Source organism: Caretta caretta, chromosome 2 (assembly GCF_965140235.1).
Source record: "Caretta caretta isolate rCarCar2 chromosome 2, rCarCar1.hap1, whole genome shotgun sequence".
Taxonomy (NCBI): Eukaryota; Metazoa; Chordata; order Testudines; family Cheloniidae; genus Caretta; species Caretta caretta.
The window spans coordinates 249,269,242-249,288,742 of NC_134207.1; the positions used below are offsets into that span (position 1 = coordinate 249,269,242).

General features: G+C 38.8%; 1 protein-coding gene across 4 annotated transcripts in view; it reads left to right on the forward strand.

Annotated features, from left to right (window-relative positions):
- Window positions 1–15,763, forward strand: part of ESYT2 (extended synaptotagmin 2) — a 130,144-nt gene extending 114,381 nt beyond the window's left edge. For all 4 annotated transcript variants that reach the window (XM_048837635.2, XM_075125987.1, XM_048837636.2 and 1 more), the window contains 8 exons: window positions 1,722–1,808; window positions 2,673–2,822; window positions 4,000–4,388; window positions 5,209–5,307; window positions 8,204–8,335; window positions 11,179–11,284; window positions 12,336–12,385; window positions 12,470–15,763. In XM_048837635.2, the coding sequence (XP_048693592.1) occupies window positions 1,722–1,808; window positions 2,673–2,822; window positions 4,000–4,388; window positions 5,209–5,307; window positions 8,204–8,335; window positions 11,179–11,284; window positions 12,336–12,385; window positions 12,470–12,515 (1,059 nt within the window). In that variant the 3' untranslated portion in view covers window positions 12,516–15,763. The remainder of the gene's footprint in view (window positions 1–1,721; window positions 1,809–2,672; window positions 2,823–3,999; window positions 4,389–5,208; window positions 5,308–8,203; window positions 8,336–11,178; window positions 11,285–12,335; window positions 12,386–12,469) is intronic.
- Window positions 15,764–19,501: the final 3,738 nt, after the last annotated feature.

Here is a 19,501-nt window from a genome sequence, read left to right on the forward strand (position 1 = left end):
CCCTGTGGGTGCTCCACTGCCCACCTTCCGCCCTTCTACTTCGGAGTTCAATTTATGGACTCTATGGTAGAGAAGAAACTGTGAGGGGTCAGGTCATGCGTGCTGGATAAGGTGTCAATGATGCCGAAAGACGGGGACAGCACAATACCCGGAAGGGCACTGCTGCTGAAATTCTCCTATCAATGACGTAGGGACGCACCAACACCTGAACTGGAGCACGCACAGGATCACACATCTTGAAGAACTTCAGTTACTGCACAGGGTGAGTAACCTTCTCTTGTCACTAACAGTGTTCTCTCCAGGTTGGGGTTAGAGCACATTGGTAAAACGAAGTATAGAAGCTTGCATTGTAAAGATGTGCTAAACTAGTTCTATAGATAAATAGGACTTCAGTCTCCGCAAATATTGACCAAGCGCTAAAATTTCTTTAAATAAAAACAAATAAATTAATGACAAATATTAGCAACACAGCAGTGAGATAAATACAACGAACTGACTATTTTTAAGCAAAAGATGCAATGGGCCAAACTGGAGATCACATTACCAGTGGTGGTTGCCTTTTTATATCGATGTTCACATATCTTATTGAAAATTTTATCAGAAGACCGACAGCATGTTGTACATGCAACATTCATATAGATATTGATTTCAGAACTGGAGGAGAATATTAACAAACAGATCACGGGTACATTGTTAACCTGAACTCCACATAACAGCCCTTTTTAATGTCTTTCCAAAAAAATGCTGCTTTCTGGAAATGACATGGCAGTTTTCACCAGTCACTGGAAGTAGTGATATTCGGTTTTGTTGTGTCATCCAGTCTTGGTGCACCCACTGACACTGAGGAAGACTGGGAAAGAACAATCACCAGTCTGAAGATAAGTTGGAACCTTATGGTGAAGTTACTTTGTTCACAGACCAACACCACCTAGGGTGGAGGTTCATCAACTGGAATTACACTTTGCACAATATAGTACATTGAAATAATGTGGAACTCTCAGTCCATGTAACTTACAAAATAAGTAGGGCTTCTGATTTTAGGTCTTAAGTGATATATATGGATAAAACATCCCCAATAATAAGTAAATAAATAAAAATCAATGTTGAGTCAAAAAACACCAGAAATGTTAATTGTATATAAGGGCTTGTCTACACTGAGCAGTAATGCAAACTTCAGGGGTGTGATTTTTCAAATGCAGTAATATGTTGCTCATTAATTGGTCTTTGTAGACCCTGCTGATGCGCACTAAAGGTTCCCTAGTACACTTTAAAGCTGTTTGAAACAGTACTACATTAAAGTGCACTAGGAACATTATAAAGAGATTAGTCATTACAGTATGTACTACTCTAATGAGTAACGTTTCTACATTTACATAATATGCATAATTATACATAACTTTATACATAACTCAGTACAGCATATACAAAGTTTATACAAGCCTCAACACCCTCCTCCCCGATTTTTGGACATCTACCTAAAAACCAAAAATATTTTAAAAAATTTAACAAACCCCAAAAAAGAGAAGCCCTAAGAATAAGTTTTATTAAATAGACTATATGCACATATACTGAACTATATGTGCTTTGAGCTAACCCCATTTGCCACCCCTATGGGTAGATCAAGTTCATAACATGATTGTTGTATAAACAGAGGACATCTTCAACACCAGCTTTGTTTGAGAGAAATGCTCCACATGTAACGTGGTTTTTTTCCCCTTCAGATTCGCTATAAGACCAATGAACCTGTATGGGAGGAACACTTCACTTTCTTCATTCACAATCCCAAACGGCAGGACCTTGAAGTTGAGGTGTGGTATCTCTTTGTCCTCATGTATTCTTTTTTGCTAAAGCATTGCAGATTAGCAGCCATAGTTCACAAGCTCTTAATGAGCCAGACATCATGGAGATATTGTAACAAACGCTACAATTTAAACTTTAACAATATTTAAGAACTAGCATAAAGATGACCTTTTGTGAGAGCTTGCTTGTTAAAGGGAGAAAAAATAATTATAACTAAACTCCCCTTGCCAACTATATACCAAATGTGATGTCTCACATTTTTATGTACTAAATTAATCATCCTGTGATGGGTGCTTGAGTCGTAACAAGCAGCTCTTTCAATAACACACTAATTTACAGAAGCAATATTATTCTATTTATCATGCCCAGGTCCTTCATGTTGCTCTCTCCATGAGATCTTCCCTACTTTGGCCAACTATTACACCCCTTCATGCTTTTGAGGCCTCATGTGGACAGCTGCAGGGATCTAGAGAAGATGGGGAATGTTGAGTTAATGCTGTTCCTTAACTGTTGAGTTCACTTTTGTCTGATATAGTTGACTGTCAGAAAACTCTAGCTTTATAAATTTAGTCTTCAGCCCAACTGGACACAACTGTTATCATTGGTCTTCTGTCTTATTTGCATCAGTGCTCAGGCTAGACTGTTTTCTTTCTAATGAAGGTAAAGATGAGAGTGAATGGATATTGAACACATAAGGTTCTTTGATATTTCCTGCCGCAGCGACACACCTATAAATATAGGACCCACCAAATTTGGGTTAAGGGCAAACTATATCTGAACATGATGAAAACTTGTCATTAAAATTATAACTTTATTTTCTTTTTCTGAGTGTTTTCATAAAGCTGAGCACGTTATCTTCTGTATTGCTCTAGGTCAAGGATGAACAACATCAGTGTTCTTTGGGAAATTTCAAGCTTCCTCTGAGCCAACTGCTGGCAAGTGAAGATCTAACTATGCATCAGCGGTTCCAGCTTAACAATTCTGGTCCAAACAGCACCATAAACATGAAGATGGCACTCAGGGTATTATAAGGGTCTTTTTTAATTCATGTATATAATAAGATTCCAGGACTTTCTGTGTGTCCGTCTGAAACCTAGAATGTCTGAGTCAGTGTGAAGTGATGGAAACAACTACAACCATGTCGAGAGCTGCTTTTGTTTTACATATCTCTGGGTTGAATCATCACTGGGATTTGCAGTCTGTAATAGCCCAGTTTTAAAAGTTCTCAGCCATTTTCAGCTTTTTTACACTTTATATATGGCAGCACTAGTTTTTACCGAGGATATGTTTGAGTTGAGATAGCATGTAGCCTGTATTTTCTGGCTTTAAGGGAAGGACAACATATTGTACTGTGTGCTGTTCTCAGTTGTGGAAGGGTGGAGATTAACGTTGTTGATGATGTAGACTGAGAATTACAAAAAGCGTATTCTGTAACATTAGTCCAGTGCTGAGTTGTCCTCAGCTTGTCAATGGCATAGAAAAGTGACTTCAAAATAAAGTTGCAGACAGCTGGGTAGATGTGCATTGTGTTGGACATTGGTGATCTCCCTGTTTTGAGTCCTGATGAATTGGAAGCTCTGTCCCCGCACATTGCATAACTAACAGTAGGCTGCAATACATTCAAATCCAACTTTATTTTGGGTAGTATCTCTTACACAGATTGTATCCCCAAAATACTTTGCAGCGTTAAATATAAAAAATTGGGGATAAATTAGACTATTCTGGAGCAAATATACTGTACATTGATGAATACATGAAATGCACATCTAAAGAGAATGAAATTAAGGGATATGGACAAGAAGGAAAAAAAAATCTGATGTAAGATGAAATTTGAAAAGAGATGAGGCAGAAAGCTACTTGAAGGCTTTCCAGATGGCAAGAGCTGCACAATAGACGATTCTTGCACCAGCAGTCGCCGTATTGTGGGAAGGAATAATGAGGATGAAAATGCCAGATGAGTGAGGAAAATAGTGAGTAGTTTTAATAGTTCATTAATTTTAATATGCAATTTCCATACAGAGAAGCAGGTGTTGTGCTTTGCAGTGCGGAAGTATTCCCATTACAGCAAGCATGAATAAAAGTTAGACTAATGCTAAATGAAGGCACAAAAGCATGCCAAAAATGTGTTACCTTACCAAAAATCTGGTAGAAATAAATATGTATTATCATGCAGACCACTAATGTTTTTACTGCCTCTAGGTACTGTCTCTTGAAAAGCCAGAGCGGTCTCCAGATCATCAACACTCAGCTCAAGTAAAGAGGCCGTCTGTTTCCAAAGACTCAAGAAAAGCTTCTTTTAAGCCTCAGGTCCCTGTTTCACCACCAGCTGATTCACACAAACCTGTTCCAGCTTCCCCAGTGACCGAGAGTGATAAAAAGACTGATATAGCTGAAAAAAGTCATCCTCCTAATGCCAGTCCCCAGTGGCCAACAGATCTCAACCGAAGCTCCTCCAGTCTCCTTGCCTCCAACGTCACCTATTCTCCCAGCCACCTCTCAGTCAAAGAACCAACTCCAAGTATAGCCTCAGACATATCGCTGCCCATCGCCACACAGGAGCTACGTCAGAGACTGCGACAACTTGAAAAGTAGAGTGTTAAATACTTGTTTATTGCAATACACTTAAGTTGCTCTTGTAAAGCACTGTCAGTACCACTACCAAAAGGGAAGAGCCTACTCATTTTGAATTTTCTAACTGCCAGGACTGCAGTCAGCTTGGTGTTTGAGAATCAGTCTCTGATCTTTCTGCTTCCTAACTCCCCAGAAAGAAAGATTCTGCAATTAGAATTTAGTTGTTAAATTTGTTAAAGTACAAGGTAGAATAAATTCCAGCTTACGCTCCATAGCGATATTGGCTGTGCAGTGCAAAGAGGAATGAAATCATTATTTTTGTCAATAAAGTAAGCAAGAATGCAAATGAGAAGACCTACAATAAGCAGATAGGTCAAATAAGAAGGTACCATTTTTATATTTATCTTTCACACGATAACCACACTTTAAAGAATGCCCATATAATATTAGTTCATTATGGACTAGTGAATTGCAGCCCACTTTTCCATGGGATCCTACTAATATTAATGTAACAAAGTCAGTTAGTTATGTTGAGTCTGGTCTTTGAGTAGGTGAAAGCAGGGTTGACTGCTAAAGGACTTAATGTGAAATCTAGTATGTTTAATAACCACACTGTTTCTATTAGACTAATGAGGATTGCAGCAAATAGTCCTCAGTGCTGTTTAAATTTCCTTTTATTTTTCTTCTGTATTTGGAGTTCTCAAAGGATCTTCATGCTTCTCACTAAAGATAGCGTGGAAAAGCACAACCACCATTCTACTCTGCATATATAATTCAACTGATCTGTTCTTTTATATGCCATTTATATAGCGTGTAATGTTCTATTTCTTTTCACAGTGGAACAACGCTGGGACAGTCTCCATTAGGGCAAATTCAGTTGACAATTCGTCACAGCTCACAAAGAAACAAACTTATTGTGGTGGTGCATTCCTGCAGGTAAAGCCAGCATATCAGACTGTATATTTTTGCATGATGCTTGGCATATCTACCAATGTCCAGTCTCTTCTTCCATCCTTAGACTGGTCTGGTTGGCTGGAGCTCTTTTAAGGCCACATGTTAAGAGTATGATGATATGCAAATGCCAAAATCATATACTGTTGTACTCATCAGTGGTAGACAGACTAAATCACAAAATCGCCACTACTGCCATTAGATGATAGTTCTCAACAGTGACATCCAGATTATATCAGCAGGAACTGAAAGCCACATGTAGGAGCTGCTGTCACTCTGTGAGAAGATATTCAAAACCCCAGTGCAATTTGGAGAGGCAGCATTGTCTAGCGGATAGGGGTATGGACTGAGAGTCAAGGCATGGGCTGTGTACCCAGCACTCATCTGGTCTGTGACCTTGGGCAAGTTACTTCACCTCTCTGTGCCCCCCTTTCCCTTCCCATCCTGTCTGTCTTATCTGTTCATACTGCAATGTAAACTATATGTAGCAGGGACTGTTGTGATAATTGGGCCTACAAATTTGTTAAGATCATGCATGTTGAACAAGAGAATTGTGGAACCAGAAATCAGTGAACCAAAATGGATGTGTTGAAAACTAGGCCTAATTGGTGGACAAAATAATGTGGGGATGGGCTATTCCATCCAGCATTCCCTTTTGGGGTTCTTAAAGAAAGTAGGAGAAAAAATGGCTACTGAAGTGAGCCTCAACAGCTCCCCACCATCTCTTGTGGCCACAGGTCACCTTCTTAATCCTGAGAAATGTCCTGACCAAGCCAGGCCAGCGAGAGGGACCCAGATGAAATTGCCACTTCCACCACCTTCAGCTAAATCCCAATCACCACCTGGGATATGAAACTTTGTTGTTTCTTCTCCTCCTCCATGTGTCCTTTTCCTTTCCTATCTTATTTTGTCTCTTTACTATCTTTCTCTTGTTTCCTTCTGTCTAATGAGAGTCTAGCTTAGCTGCCCAAGAATACATATTTTGCAACACTGCTCAAAGCCTGTGACTAGAGAATCAGCTAAAAGCAATGCCCTAAACAGCCTGATGCTTGTACAAGTTTGGCAGGTCTCAGAGTAGCTGACAAGACCATCTGTTGTGCCTGTTTTTTTCCAGCAGTGAGATTGCAAGTGCAAGTCAGCATCAGAGTCAGAAGCTGCATTTTCTATCTTTGCTGTTCTTTTTTCTCCGTTTGTCTTGTCTTCTTAGACAACACAATCGGACTTTAATAACAGCCGCAACAACAGCACTATCCCTGCTCAACTGACTTCTTCTCTTTTCCTCAAAAGAACAGTTATTACCATCTTCGATTCCATCTAAGAGACTGTTAAACAAAGGGAGGTTTTCTTCAGCTAAAGGGAAAGGGAAAAAGGGATGTTGTTAAAATGAAAACCTTATTTAATACTTTGTATCTCAAATGCTTTAACTGTTTTTCCTTTTTCTGTTTCTCTAATAAAATGCTAAAAGGATTTTAATGCTGTGTTTGCCATGGTACTAAGCAGGCTGAGGTCTCTGTATACCAAATGCCAAATCTTGTTTAATACTGTGTAATGTTGGACTGGGTCATGTGTAATACTTTTAGACCACATAATCTATCCAAACTAATACAACAGGACTATCTCTTACTAGGTATTAATATAGCACCTATCACAACAGGGCTCTGATCTCAATTGGTGCTGCTGGGAACTACTGCATTACAATTAATAGTACCCACTAACAAGCAATTATTGCTAGTGTAACAACATCCAACACTGCAGAAATGTAATGCTGGTAGTAAACAGCTCAAAAAAGTTGACTGTTGTCTTCACACTCTCCTGTCAAAGAACTTAATGTATTTCAAAAGGCTTATTTCCACTTGGCTTGGTGCTCAAAGCACAGCAGGTTTTCATATATTAAACATAATAGATACACATATAGGAGATTAAATGAATGCTCTGAACCTTCTAAATTACAGTGACAATTTTATAGAAGTTAGAGAGGTGGAAAATTGCTGTTAAGTAAGGCTATGACTTTGTCACGGAATCCGTGACTTCCGGAGACCTGTGTGACTTCAGCCCACGGAAGCTGGGAGCTGCGGGGTCCCGCCACCACCTGCAATAACTGGGAGCATGGGTGCCTCACAGCTTCTGGCCACAGTAGGTGTGTGTGTGGGGGGGGGGGGATCCTGCAGCTCCAAGCCGGGGCCTGTGTGGGCAGTATGGTGACCTTGCAGCTCCCCATTTTGTCACGCATATTTTTAGTAAAAGTCATGGACAGGTCATGGGCTTCTGTGAATTTTTCTTTATTGCCTGTGACCTGTTAGTCTCCAAGGTGCCACAAGTACTCCTTTTCTTTTTGTGACCTGTCCATGACTCTTACTAAAAATATGCATGACAAAATCTTAGCCTTACTGTTAAGCCATGTAGTCAATCTCGCTTGCAAGGCAGGATTTTTCCCTAGAGTATGTTTTGTTAGTTTTTTGTCCAACCTAGTTTGAAATCTTGCAGGCACTTGGGCTTTCTCCACTTATTTTAGAAGACTTTCCCACAGTGTTAAGTATTCAATTGTTAGGAATTTTTTCCAGGTATTGTTCTGTTCAATTCATCACATCCTTCCCAGGTGTCTATCACCTTTAGTTCTCCCTAAGCAATTCTTCTCCCTCTGCAATGTCTACATGACTCAAATACTTGTAGTTCACTTCATGTCCCCACTTAGTCACTGTTTGGCCAAACAATCATCAGCAGTTTCTTAATTTAACAAAGGATGAAAGTGTAAGTCGACTAAAAAAGTGCAGCCAAATAGGAAGCAAGCACATTTCTCCTTGTTGTATTTAACAAGCTCTAACTATTTTCTAACCTGTTTTTCTCTTTGGGTGGGGATTCTCTTTGGGTTCTTTAATCACAGAAATTTAATCGCCTTTTCAGAGGAGGGATCTGACCCGTATGTCCGAATGTATTTATTACCTGACAAGAGAAGATCAGGAAGAAGAAAAACACATGTATCAAAGAAGACATTAAACCCAGTGTTCGATCAAACGTATGTTGCATTTTCAGTTTACTAGTTTTACATTATGTAATAGGCAAAGCTGTTAAACTTCTATTGCATGAACTAGAGGTAGGCTGAAAATTTTCAAACAAAGAGTCATCCTTAGATTCTTAGTCAGGTTTTTGTGTTTTACTCTCTGTTCCCACGGAGTTCATTAAGGCCTTGTCTAGTCTGACAAAAATTTGGCACCAGTCTCTTCTACCAATGGGAATTGGTGGAAACAGTAGTGTAGACAGGGCACTTGTCTTTATCGCCATATAATTTAATCCTTGAGCTTGATCTGTTATAGAGCTTCCACTGTTGTTAGCACTGGTGATGAATTAGAAGTCCCACTTTTGCTAGTGCAAACAGCCTAAAGACATTTCTTCAGAGCTGAAAGTTTTCAGACGTGTCTCACTGCTGCTAACTGATTTGACTCCACTGATATTAGGAACATTGAGAGCCCTAGATGGGTAGCTGACTGGCATTTTAAGCTCTATGTCATCTAATCTTGCTCAGAGAAGTTCTAATTAACACATTTATTCAAGTCGTGTTATCAACTAGTGAGGTGTCTACATTATGGCTCTCACCATTCGTAATACCTTTAGAGACAAACAGGTGTTAGTAGCAGTGGGAAACTTCTGAAAAAATTTGCCTAATGTAGGTAGGACCTAAAAGTATTGTTTGTATTTTGAGGCTGATTCAGATCAAGACCAATTTACAAAGGTATCAGGGCAACATCCATGCCCTTTGTAAATATGATGTTGGTATGAGTGAAATTAGATTTTTATATGAATTTGTAAGGCTTTCAAACATTAAATTTCGTATACAGCTTCATTGTAACCAACAGTTTCACTCTGTGTTCTAACTCTTGAGAACCAACAAATAACCAAGTTAACTTTTATTGGTTTTTGTGTTAAAAATGATTAAAAGTTTAAAACTTACATATATCTCTTGTGAACATAAGATAGGTTTAAAAAGCCAGAGTTGTCTCTGTTTCCATATATTGCATTATAAATAGTCTGCTTTCCATGTTGATTGGTTTCATGAATTAAAAAAATACATGGATTTGCTTCTGCTTCAGGGAGTAGGGAAGACTTGGGGCAAAATTTTCCTCTTCAGTCCACACTGACATTGATGGACATTGTACGTGAAGAATACATAGCACGGATCTGCAATGTAGATAAGAGATTTAGGCTACATCAGAGAGAATTCTGCTGTTTAAATCAGTATTTCAGAGCTTTGAAAATAAGCTCTGAATAAGGAATAACAGAATTTGGTTTTCTAGAACGTGTTTCATATTCAAGGTGTGATATTGGGTATGTGCACTGCACTAGCTTGACCTGTGGTATTGTAGAAACCAAGGTTTACTGGCAAAAAATAGTAATCCACAGGTGGCGTTTGGCAACACAGAAAGAGCAACATTATAAATGATGGAACATATGTATACATTAAACCTGTAAACAGAAAATCAAGGCACAAAAATAATAAATCAAAGCCTAAAAATACAAAAGAAAGCTGAGGTTACTCCCAGTCTCCTGAGCAACATGGGGCAGTCATAGGCTGAGGATTTTAAATAGTGGCTCTTTTTCCTGCCTCTATGTGATCATTCTGCCTGGAACTAGGCCTATTTGCCAGCATGCCAATACTGAGGCAGAAGAGGGCCTTTCAAAGTGGCATGTTTCCTGTGAGGATTATTTCCTAGCCTGCCTTGCAAGACTTCTCCCTTACAAAGCCAGTCTGGAAACAAGATCTTCCCTTTGTAGAATGGCCAAAGTGTCTCAGTCCCAAGTGCACCCTCCACACAGATGAGCTTCTGACAGTAACCGTTGCTCAGTCCTTACAAAGATTTGGGACTGTAGCAGGGAATGCTAGGGTGCTTGGCGTTTACCTGTAGCCAGGTCAGTAGACCAGCACATCTGGTCTTTTGTATAATGGAAGGAGGGGACTATCTTCAGTCAGTCAAATGTTGGAGTAGCATCCGTCCATTTTGCTACCAGAGCCATGGTTTTTAGATCTTTAAAAATAGACAAGAAAAACAAGACGGTTGTTAAAATCCACGGAGGCTTCCCGAAGACTACATCTCCATCCTCCCCCATCCAGGTGACAGATTTGAGTTTCTTTGTTTGACAAAACAAAGTGCTTTACAGAGCAGTGGGTCAGGTGACAATAGATGTGAATGCTCAGCTGGAGTCATTATGGTAGAGAGGCTTCCCTCACTCTCCAGAAGTGCAGAGGTCCCAGATGTAAAGGAACAAAATGCATTCCACTCTGTGAGTGGGGAGGATTTCAGAGTCTGCTTGGTTCCTTGTGTGCTGTTGTGGGGAAGAATTGGGAAGGGACTCTGACAGAAGGGCATGAAGGCCAGTGGCTCTGCTGCTGTACAGACCCACCAGCTGTTCCCCCCTGGAGAATGGGGACATTGAGCCATGGAGTCTGATGCAGCCTTGAATCTTGATTATAAAATGAGAAGCAGCACTACAGCCTGGAGAGTAGGGTTCCTCCTCCTATTTCCCCCAGATAACCAATCATCAGCCCATTGATTAGCACTAGGTGCTAGGAACAGGATCAAACCCTATAGCTCTGAACATTTGATTTAAGCCTTGAACACTTTATTGAAGGGAAATGTTGGACAGGACAGTGGGATTATCCTCCTCTCTTCCTTCTTTTTCTCCCTCTATAGTCCATACCTTATTTATTGTATGCTTTTATTTTGTGGTGTAAAAGAAATGCTCTAGAAATGGGTCAATGAGAATTGTGGTGTTTAGCAGCAGCAACAAAACTAGCACAGTTCAAAGCATATTACATGTTTCAGGCATGAAATCCTCACTAAAACAATATTTTTTCCATGTTAGCTTTGATTTCAGTGTTTCTCTACCTGACGTGCAGAAGAGGACACTAGATGTAGCAGTGAAGAACAGTGGTGGTTTCTTGTCCAAAGACAAAGGGCTGCTTGGCAAGGTAAGTTGAAAACATGCTGAAAAATGTCATGTAGCAAGTCACAGCTATAAAGACTAAAACCCTTGGGCCTAAGCCTGATTGAGTGAGTGCCTGGTTCAGATCTATTGTTTTTCAAAATCAGTGGCATTCTATACCTCAAGCCTCAGTGAGGACAGGAACAAATGACAAGGGGTGGGAAGAATGGCAGACCAGGAGATGGCAGAAAGTGGGAGGATAATACACTCCTGCAGAAATGTACACAAGTGTTCTAAATGCCTAACTTAGTGATGGTACAGACAGATAAGGGGTAATAGAACATGGATGAAATTCCAGAAAATGGTCTCCCAGAATTGCAGATCCTGAAAATGGGATCTGAGCCACTTGATTTACTTTAAATTATTATTCCTGCAAGTAATTGTAGGGCCATTGTAAGGGCATGTTTACTTGGTGTGGAACTGAACTTTTCAAAGTACACACAAGAAATTCACACACAGTAATTAAAATAACAAAATATACAAAGACATGAAGAGAACCTCTGTCAAAGACCTTCTGTGCCCCTGAACAAGTTAATCTGTCAACCCAGTTCACCATCCTGCAAGACCTATTTAATCTCCACAATGCCCAGGAAAGGTTTTGGGGAAAAACAGGCAAGACTTGCAGTCCTGGAAGTCACCAGATCTGGGCTCTGATGGACTGAGTAAGGGATTCCAGACCTGAGGACCTTTCATACCTTTCACAATGAATTGTCTGCTGCCAGCTTCCTCCCATTTAAACTAGGGGGCTTTTAGCATGAGCACATCAGCCACTCAGAGCTGCCATGATATCACAGGAGCGAATGTTGATCTTTCAAGTGGCCTGGACCCAAACTACTTATAGATCAAAATCAACAACTTAAACCTCCTCTAGAAATCAACCGGTATCAAATACATATGCCAGCATGTGTGTAAAATGCCCTCTGCTGGCAATATTGCTTTCAGTGTAGCCCAGTGTCAAATTCTGACGATTTAAAGAGAAGTTTAGACTTAAATATGCACCCAGTGCATTGATTGTCTATTTAACATCCCTCTCACAGTTATTGATACCTCTGGCATCTGAAGAACTCACCAAAGGCTGGACCCAGTGGTGAGTATGGTAACGTTTTGGTGGGTTTTCAATAACATAACTCTACTTTAAATAATAATTCCTCTTTGCTCTGTCCCTTTTTAGGTATGACTTAACAGAAGATGGTACAAAGCCACATGTTGTAACCTAGGCACCATTAGACACCAGGAGTTCCCCCTAGCATACTTTTGCTAACCTTTATATATTTTAAAAGCATTGTTCTCACAGGTGTATCAATATTATTTTTATAGCTTCATTTATTTACTTATTAGACACACCCCAATAGTTTTATAATACTTGGACATGATATGTAGATTTAGCCAATCTTATTGTTAAACTTTGTATTTTAATTTGCTGAACTACTTTTCATGATGTTACTGTAATGTGCAATGGTATGGTAGAGTAACCTCTTGTGTTTAAATTGAACTTTATGGCAGTTGTACCTATTAGAAAGTGAAAAGATGCTGTTCTGCTGTTTTCCTGCCTTGTTTTATATATCACGAGGTACACTGTACCATGTAAATATATACTATTTTTTTTATATAATTTTTCCATCCTGGTTTGAAGTCAGAAGAAAACAGATCAAGGATAAAGATATTTTCTTCTAAATGCATGTTAAATTCTTTGGACAAATCTAGTTTTGCCCTTGCAGCAAAATGGTCTTAAAATGATTAATTTTGTGGATTTTTTTTTTTAATTGAAAGACATAATTAAGATTTAACAGTGTGATTCTGGCCCTGTAAGGCTAGTAAAAGAAAACATACACAACATTAATATTTTAATATTTATATAGAAATGTATTATTGGAAGGTCATTCTAGAGAATATAATAAATGTGTTTTAGAGTTGAGAATTCTAGAAACGTATGAAGAAAGGATTGTCATGGTCCATGAATCTACGCATATAAATCTGGGGTTTCATTTGATGCAGGAATGAAGACATATAAACAGTACAATATTTTATTATGAAGATTGACTTATTATTTCTTATTGGTGTAATTTATTCCCCATAATTTATAGCACTGTACCTATGATCTTCTGAAAGAATGGTGAGGACAGTCAACTTCCATATTAGAAACCAGGTCTCATAAATAACCACTCGTGGACTGTCCTAACAATTGCATTGTCATTACACTGACAAATAAGGTATATGAAGCATCTTATAATTCAGGCTCATCAAATAGACACAGTAGTCTTTTTATTATACAGAATATGTATAATATTAAAGTGGAGCACAAACTGGAAAAAAAAACCATGAAATCCAGAGTTGACACTCTTTCCGTAATTGCTTCATTGCTGCCTAATGTACCTAGTACATGAGGCAAAATGCACCCCCACTGCTACCATGTGCCAGGTAGGTTCTTTTGAAACATTGCTGTATTCTTCTACCAGGACCCACAACAATGTAGATAACACACACCAGCAAGAAAGTAGACAATTGAGAGTTGAGGACAAGCCACTACAACCTTCCTGCTATGAATCACAGGAGGACTGTTTTTGTATCCAATTTGTTTTCCTTTTTGAAAGCTTTCTCAGACTGTTATAAAATGTGCATTATGAACGCAAGAGACCAGTGCAGCTCTTTCAGAGCCATTAGCCTCATGATCTTGGGTAAATATGCAATTAGACAACAGAAGTGTAGTATTTAGTTAAGAGTCTGGAATTGAGTCTTAGCCAAGAAAGAATTTTTAAGGCAGAATAAACTCCTGAAAAAATAGCTTTATAATATAATTACTGACAGAACCTTAATTCTAGATGTAGAATATACCTACATTACTAAATATACCAAAGTGCCTATCGTAGACGTAGCCTGTAGTTTCCATCAAAATTAAGCATCAGCCCATTTTAGTTTGATATCAGTCTGTGTTTTCACACAATTTATCTGTTACACACATACTTATATATACAGTGGAACTCTTTTATAGTGAGGTCATTTTATTTCACAAAACAACGTCAGCAGACAAAACTCTCACTGGGAGTTTTGAAAGCATTTAGACTGCAGGACTGAGCTGTACAGAGAGCCCTATAACCATAAGAAAACTGGAGAATTTCCCACTTCATATAACAAGTCTGCCTCTTGTTCAAGTTCACTAAAGGTTCCACTCTATATTAATGGGTATGTATAAATATGTACACACATTCATTATCTACACACACAATGGAATATATTACGAAATATAACTTTTCTTGTGGAATAATCATTTATCCCTTTACACTGTAGGGAGGAGGAACAGAGAGAGAATTGATGTAGATGCAAATGAAGGTGCAGAAAGTAAGAGCTGATGTAAGTAAGGGAGTTGTAGCTCAGTGGCATTGCCTTTTGCCTCAGTTCAGCTTCTAGGAGGAAGGATTTTTGGTGTAAATGTAGTTGACAGCTGTGGTTAACACCATGACCAGTGACATCAAGGAGTTCAATCCCTATCTAAAGGCTAAATTTTCAGCCCCACTATGGTTCAGCTCTAAATGCTAACTTGAGGAAGAAGTTAGACTTTGTGCTGGATCACAGATAACTGCATGTTTTTCCTTCTTTAGTCCGTAGGGGGAAAATGCGGTGTTTGTGGTCAAGACAAGTGGTAGTAACACAAAATGGAGGAGAAAGTAAATGTAGAATTTATAGTACCAATTTTCAAAATAGTTCAGCACTCACCGTCAGGCCTAGATTTTCAAGATAGCCCAGCTCCACTTAGGTACCTAAAATGAAGAGGCCACATTTTCAAAATAATTGAGCACCCAACAGCCCCTGTTTGTTCTCAGTACTCACTGCTGGGTGCTTTACGAAAATCTGGTGTTGCGTAAAAAATGGATCAGAACAATTCGGTCCAAGTAAGAGAGTCTTTTTCTGCCCTAGGTAGTGCGTAAAAAAATCTGTGTGTCATAGTAACTGTTAGTCCTGGCTTGTTCTTTTGTTTGGGAAAAGAAAAAAGCGAGGATGTTTATTTTTCCTTTTGGTCCAAAAAAACCTGTCTCGTTAGTAAGTCAAGGTTTGAATGTCAGCTCATTAGCTTTCCATGCGGTTTGTTTGTTTATCCCGTGCCTTAGCATATGAACATATAAAGGTGTTTAAAATATGTTTTAAAACAAAAATGAGCTTTGTTAGCTGTATTTACCAACATTTATGTTCTATGGAATGGAAACGTTTTTTAGAAATGCTGCGCTTCATTGGGAAGAAGACCAGCACTCTTAAATTCAGAGCTGGCATAATCCAAACACAAATCACAGTGTGTCACTTGGATTAAAAGAGATGAATCTTTTGTTTGGAATCCTTCTTTAGCAGAGATGGGGCAATTGATGAGAGTTGAAATGAGAACAAAGTGTGATCTATTTTGTACAGATTGCCTTTTTTGCTCATGTAATTCTACATTATGATGCATGTATTTATTCAATAAACAATTCATATGGAAGTCAGTGTGTTGCAGTTCCCTTTCCTGCAGGCCCTTGCAAGGAGACTAACTATAGCATCTTGCAGACCTGAAAATACTATGCTTTCCATTTTCAGAGTTGTGTGATGTATATACATTGGCTACTGTAATCAACACAGCACTCCCAGGAGGGATGGAGAGAGGTAAGAAGTATCCAGTTTTACTTGGAAAATTGAAGGAGAGAGGTTACATGATATGCCCAAAGCCGCGCAGTTTGTTAGTGCAGAACTGGGATTAGCATGCAGGAGTTTGTAGGTTCTAGATCCTGCATTTTCAGTCCCCTCAATTCATGCTGACTCGCAAAACTATTTGCTGAAGGAGAGAAGTTGTCAAAATTCAAACACATTTTATGTTTCAGTTAGTCTTCACTTTCTGGAAAGATGCTGTGAGTGGAGACGCACACTGCTGAGAAGAGGTTTTAAAAAAGGATTGGACAAGATGAAGATGTCTTTTTAACCACATACCAAAAATATTCTCCTGGCTTTTTTGCAAACCTGCCAGAATCTGTTCTCATCTTGATGAATGTATTAATGCCACTCCTACTTTAGAGGTATAATTTCCTCTCTATGAATGAAATGCCATACACTGTTCACAGGGCACATAGCAGGTGCATGCAATACGTAAGCCCCCCTTAAATCCTGTTTTGAAGGCGTCCACCTCTTCCCCACCCCACTACACAATGTTGGATGTCCCTGACTCATTGTGTGCTACAGACCATATGGTTTGTGATGACATGTAATCTATGGGAGGTTGTGAGTATACTGAAGAGAGGCAACAACACATCAACAAATGTGTCTACAAATGTCTAGCTACATTGCTGCCTGGAAGTACAACTCCAAAAGCAGTATCTCTGAGAATGACATCACAGCAATAACATAACAATATTTCTCACCAGGTTAGCATGGGACAGTTAGGCTAGGTTTAAATACCAATAGTTAGGAACACTGGTGCTGACATACTGCAATAGACCCAAGGTCCATCTAGTCCAGTATCCTGTCTGATAATGGTCAGTACCAGCTGCTTCAGAGGAAGGTGTAAGAACCTCAAAGTAGGCAAATATAGGATAACATGCCCACACATTGTTTTATCTTGATCTCTAATGGTTAGAGAACGGCTTAAGCCCTGAATCATGAGATTTAATATTCCTTACAACATTTTATCATTAATTATGATAACCCAGGATGATAGTGTCATCCATATAAATCTCCAGTCCCTTTTATTAATCTTGCTAAGTTCTTGGCTTGAACAACTTACTGTGGAAGTGAGTTCTGTGGTCTAATTATGTGTTGTGTGAAAAAGTATTTCCTTTTATCACTTTTGAATTTCCCAGTTAATTTCACTGAATGTCACCAAGTTCTTATATTATGAAATTAGGAAAATGGAAGCTGCCGTTCACTGTTGTACATACTTGTGCCCTCTCAGTTGCCTCCTTTCTAAGACAGACAATCCCAATCTTTCATAATATAAGATTTTTCCCAAGCCTTTGATCATTTCTGTCACCCTTCTTTGAATCTCATCTAGTTCTGCAATAGCTCTTTTGAGATAGGGTGACCAGTACTGCACAAAGTATTCCAGATGACACGCCATTGATTTATGTAATGGTATTATAGTATTTTCCATATTATTCTCTCATTCTTTATGCATCCTGCCATCTTATTTGCTTTTTTGCTTATTTGCACCTGAACATTGAAAAGAGGTTTTCATTGAGCAGCCTATGATGCTGCCTGGTTCCTTTCTGGAACTGACAGTTAATTTAGGAACCTGTAAGGTGTAGGGGTAGTTTAAACTTTTCTTTCCAGTGTGCATCACTTTGTTTTTATCAGCATTAAAAATAATTTGTCATCATGTTGTGTTAATGTTAACTTACATAAGTTTCTCTGAAGTTCCTCACAGACGTTTTTTGGTCTTGACTAACCTAAATAATTGTGCGATTGGCAAATTTCACTATTTCACTACTCGTTCCCCTTTTCAGATTATTAATATTAAATAACACTGGTACAGAATGTTGAGGCACCTCACTGTTAAACTTTTGCCATGATGAACATTGACCATGTAATCCTACTCTTTGTTTTCTGATTCATGACACTCCTTTGCTTCTCCCACCATGACTATTAAACTTCTGTAGTAGTCTCTTATGAGGGACCTTGTCAAAGACATTTTGAAAGTCTTAAGAAAAAATTGTCAAATGGTTCTCCTTATCCACTACTTCATTGAGGTTTTTGAGATGAGACACAATGTTCCTTTGCAGAAATTGTGCTGGTAAGGCCCTATCATATCATGATCTTCCAGGTGTTTTGTTACTGTTTCTACAATTTGCTGGGTACAGATATAAGAGTCACTGGTCTACAATTACTTGGATCACCCCTAGGTCCTCTCTCAAGAATAGGTACATCGCTTGCTCTCCTCCAATCCTCTGGAAACAGTATTTAATGAGATTGCCAATTTTGATTAGGTGCTCTCCACTTTACACCTCAGCTCCTTCATAATTCTTGGATGTACTATCTGCATCTGGTAGTTTATTGCTTTTTAAGTTATCGTTTTTGGTCCAGTACCTCTTCTTCTGACACCTCGATCTCTGATAGTAGCTCCTCTTTATTACCAGAAAAGAGCAGGTCTGGGTGAGATATCTACCCAACATCCACTGTGGTAAAGACTGATGGAAAAAAATCACTTTGTTTCAGCCCTAATCCATCTATACTCCCCTATGGTTGTGCTGTGATGATGCCAGTCCGTGTCAGACATGCAGATGTAGAAATAAATGGTGATTAGCAATCCTTGGTGATCTGTAGGTGACAGAGATATCTGACCATTCGCACTATCCCATCCAGCTGGCCTAATCTCTGCAGAGAATGCAGTTGTATGAATTGGTGCCATGTATATTATTTCTCTATTATATTGCTAATGTGATGTCAGGTTTTGCTGTGGTGTTGCTCAGGGAGAGAGAAAGTGGGGGGTGCACCGAAGTTCAACTGGAGATTTGCTTGTGGCTGTCACAAGTAAAAAGGTTTCTTTTACCAAAGTCTCAGCGCTTAGCTAGCATTTACTCTGCAGAAAATTGTCTTCCAGAGAAGAAGGGAATAATAGATAAATGGTTTCCAAAGGATTTTACCACTGAGTTGCAGATAATAGAGCAGTAGAGTTGGGCTGTATTTTCAAATGCTATTGTGAACACTGGTTATTAAGTTGGTTGAAATACTGTTCCTAAATGTAAGGTATATAATTCAGTGCTCCATTTAAAAACTTAAGACATTATAAAATGCAGCACTCTGTCACATTCAATTACATCAATCAAGTAGATCAATCAATCATGGATATCAAAGCTGTCAGCTGTAGTCTATGATGGGTTGAAGACCTAAACTAAATGCCTAGCTACCACTAGCATTTTATTTTACAGTGATGCTAAGTGATAACCTTACAGTTTATTGTGCCAGTTCTTTTTTCTATAACTGGTTAACTATCTTTTATTGATCCAAGCTGGGAAGACTGTGGTAATATCAGAAGTTGAAGAAATTATTTTCTCCTAGGTCAGTGTTTCTTGATTAACTGTTAAAATTAGTCTTTTGTAGATTAAGCAATAATAAAAACACTCAGATAAATGGGAGATATGCAACATTTTCTAACAATAAAAATAGATGAGACTGAGCTATTGTTGAGGTTTACAGTTTTGCAGTCGTATAATTTTAAATGTAATTTTTCTTATATCATGTTTTGTAGAAGTTT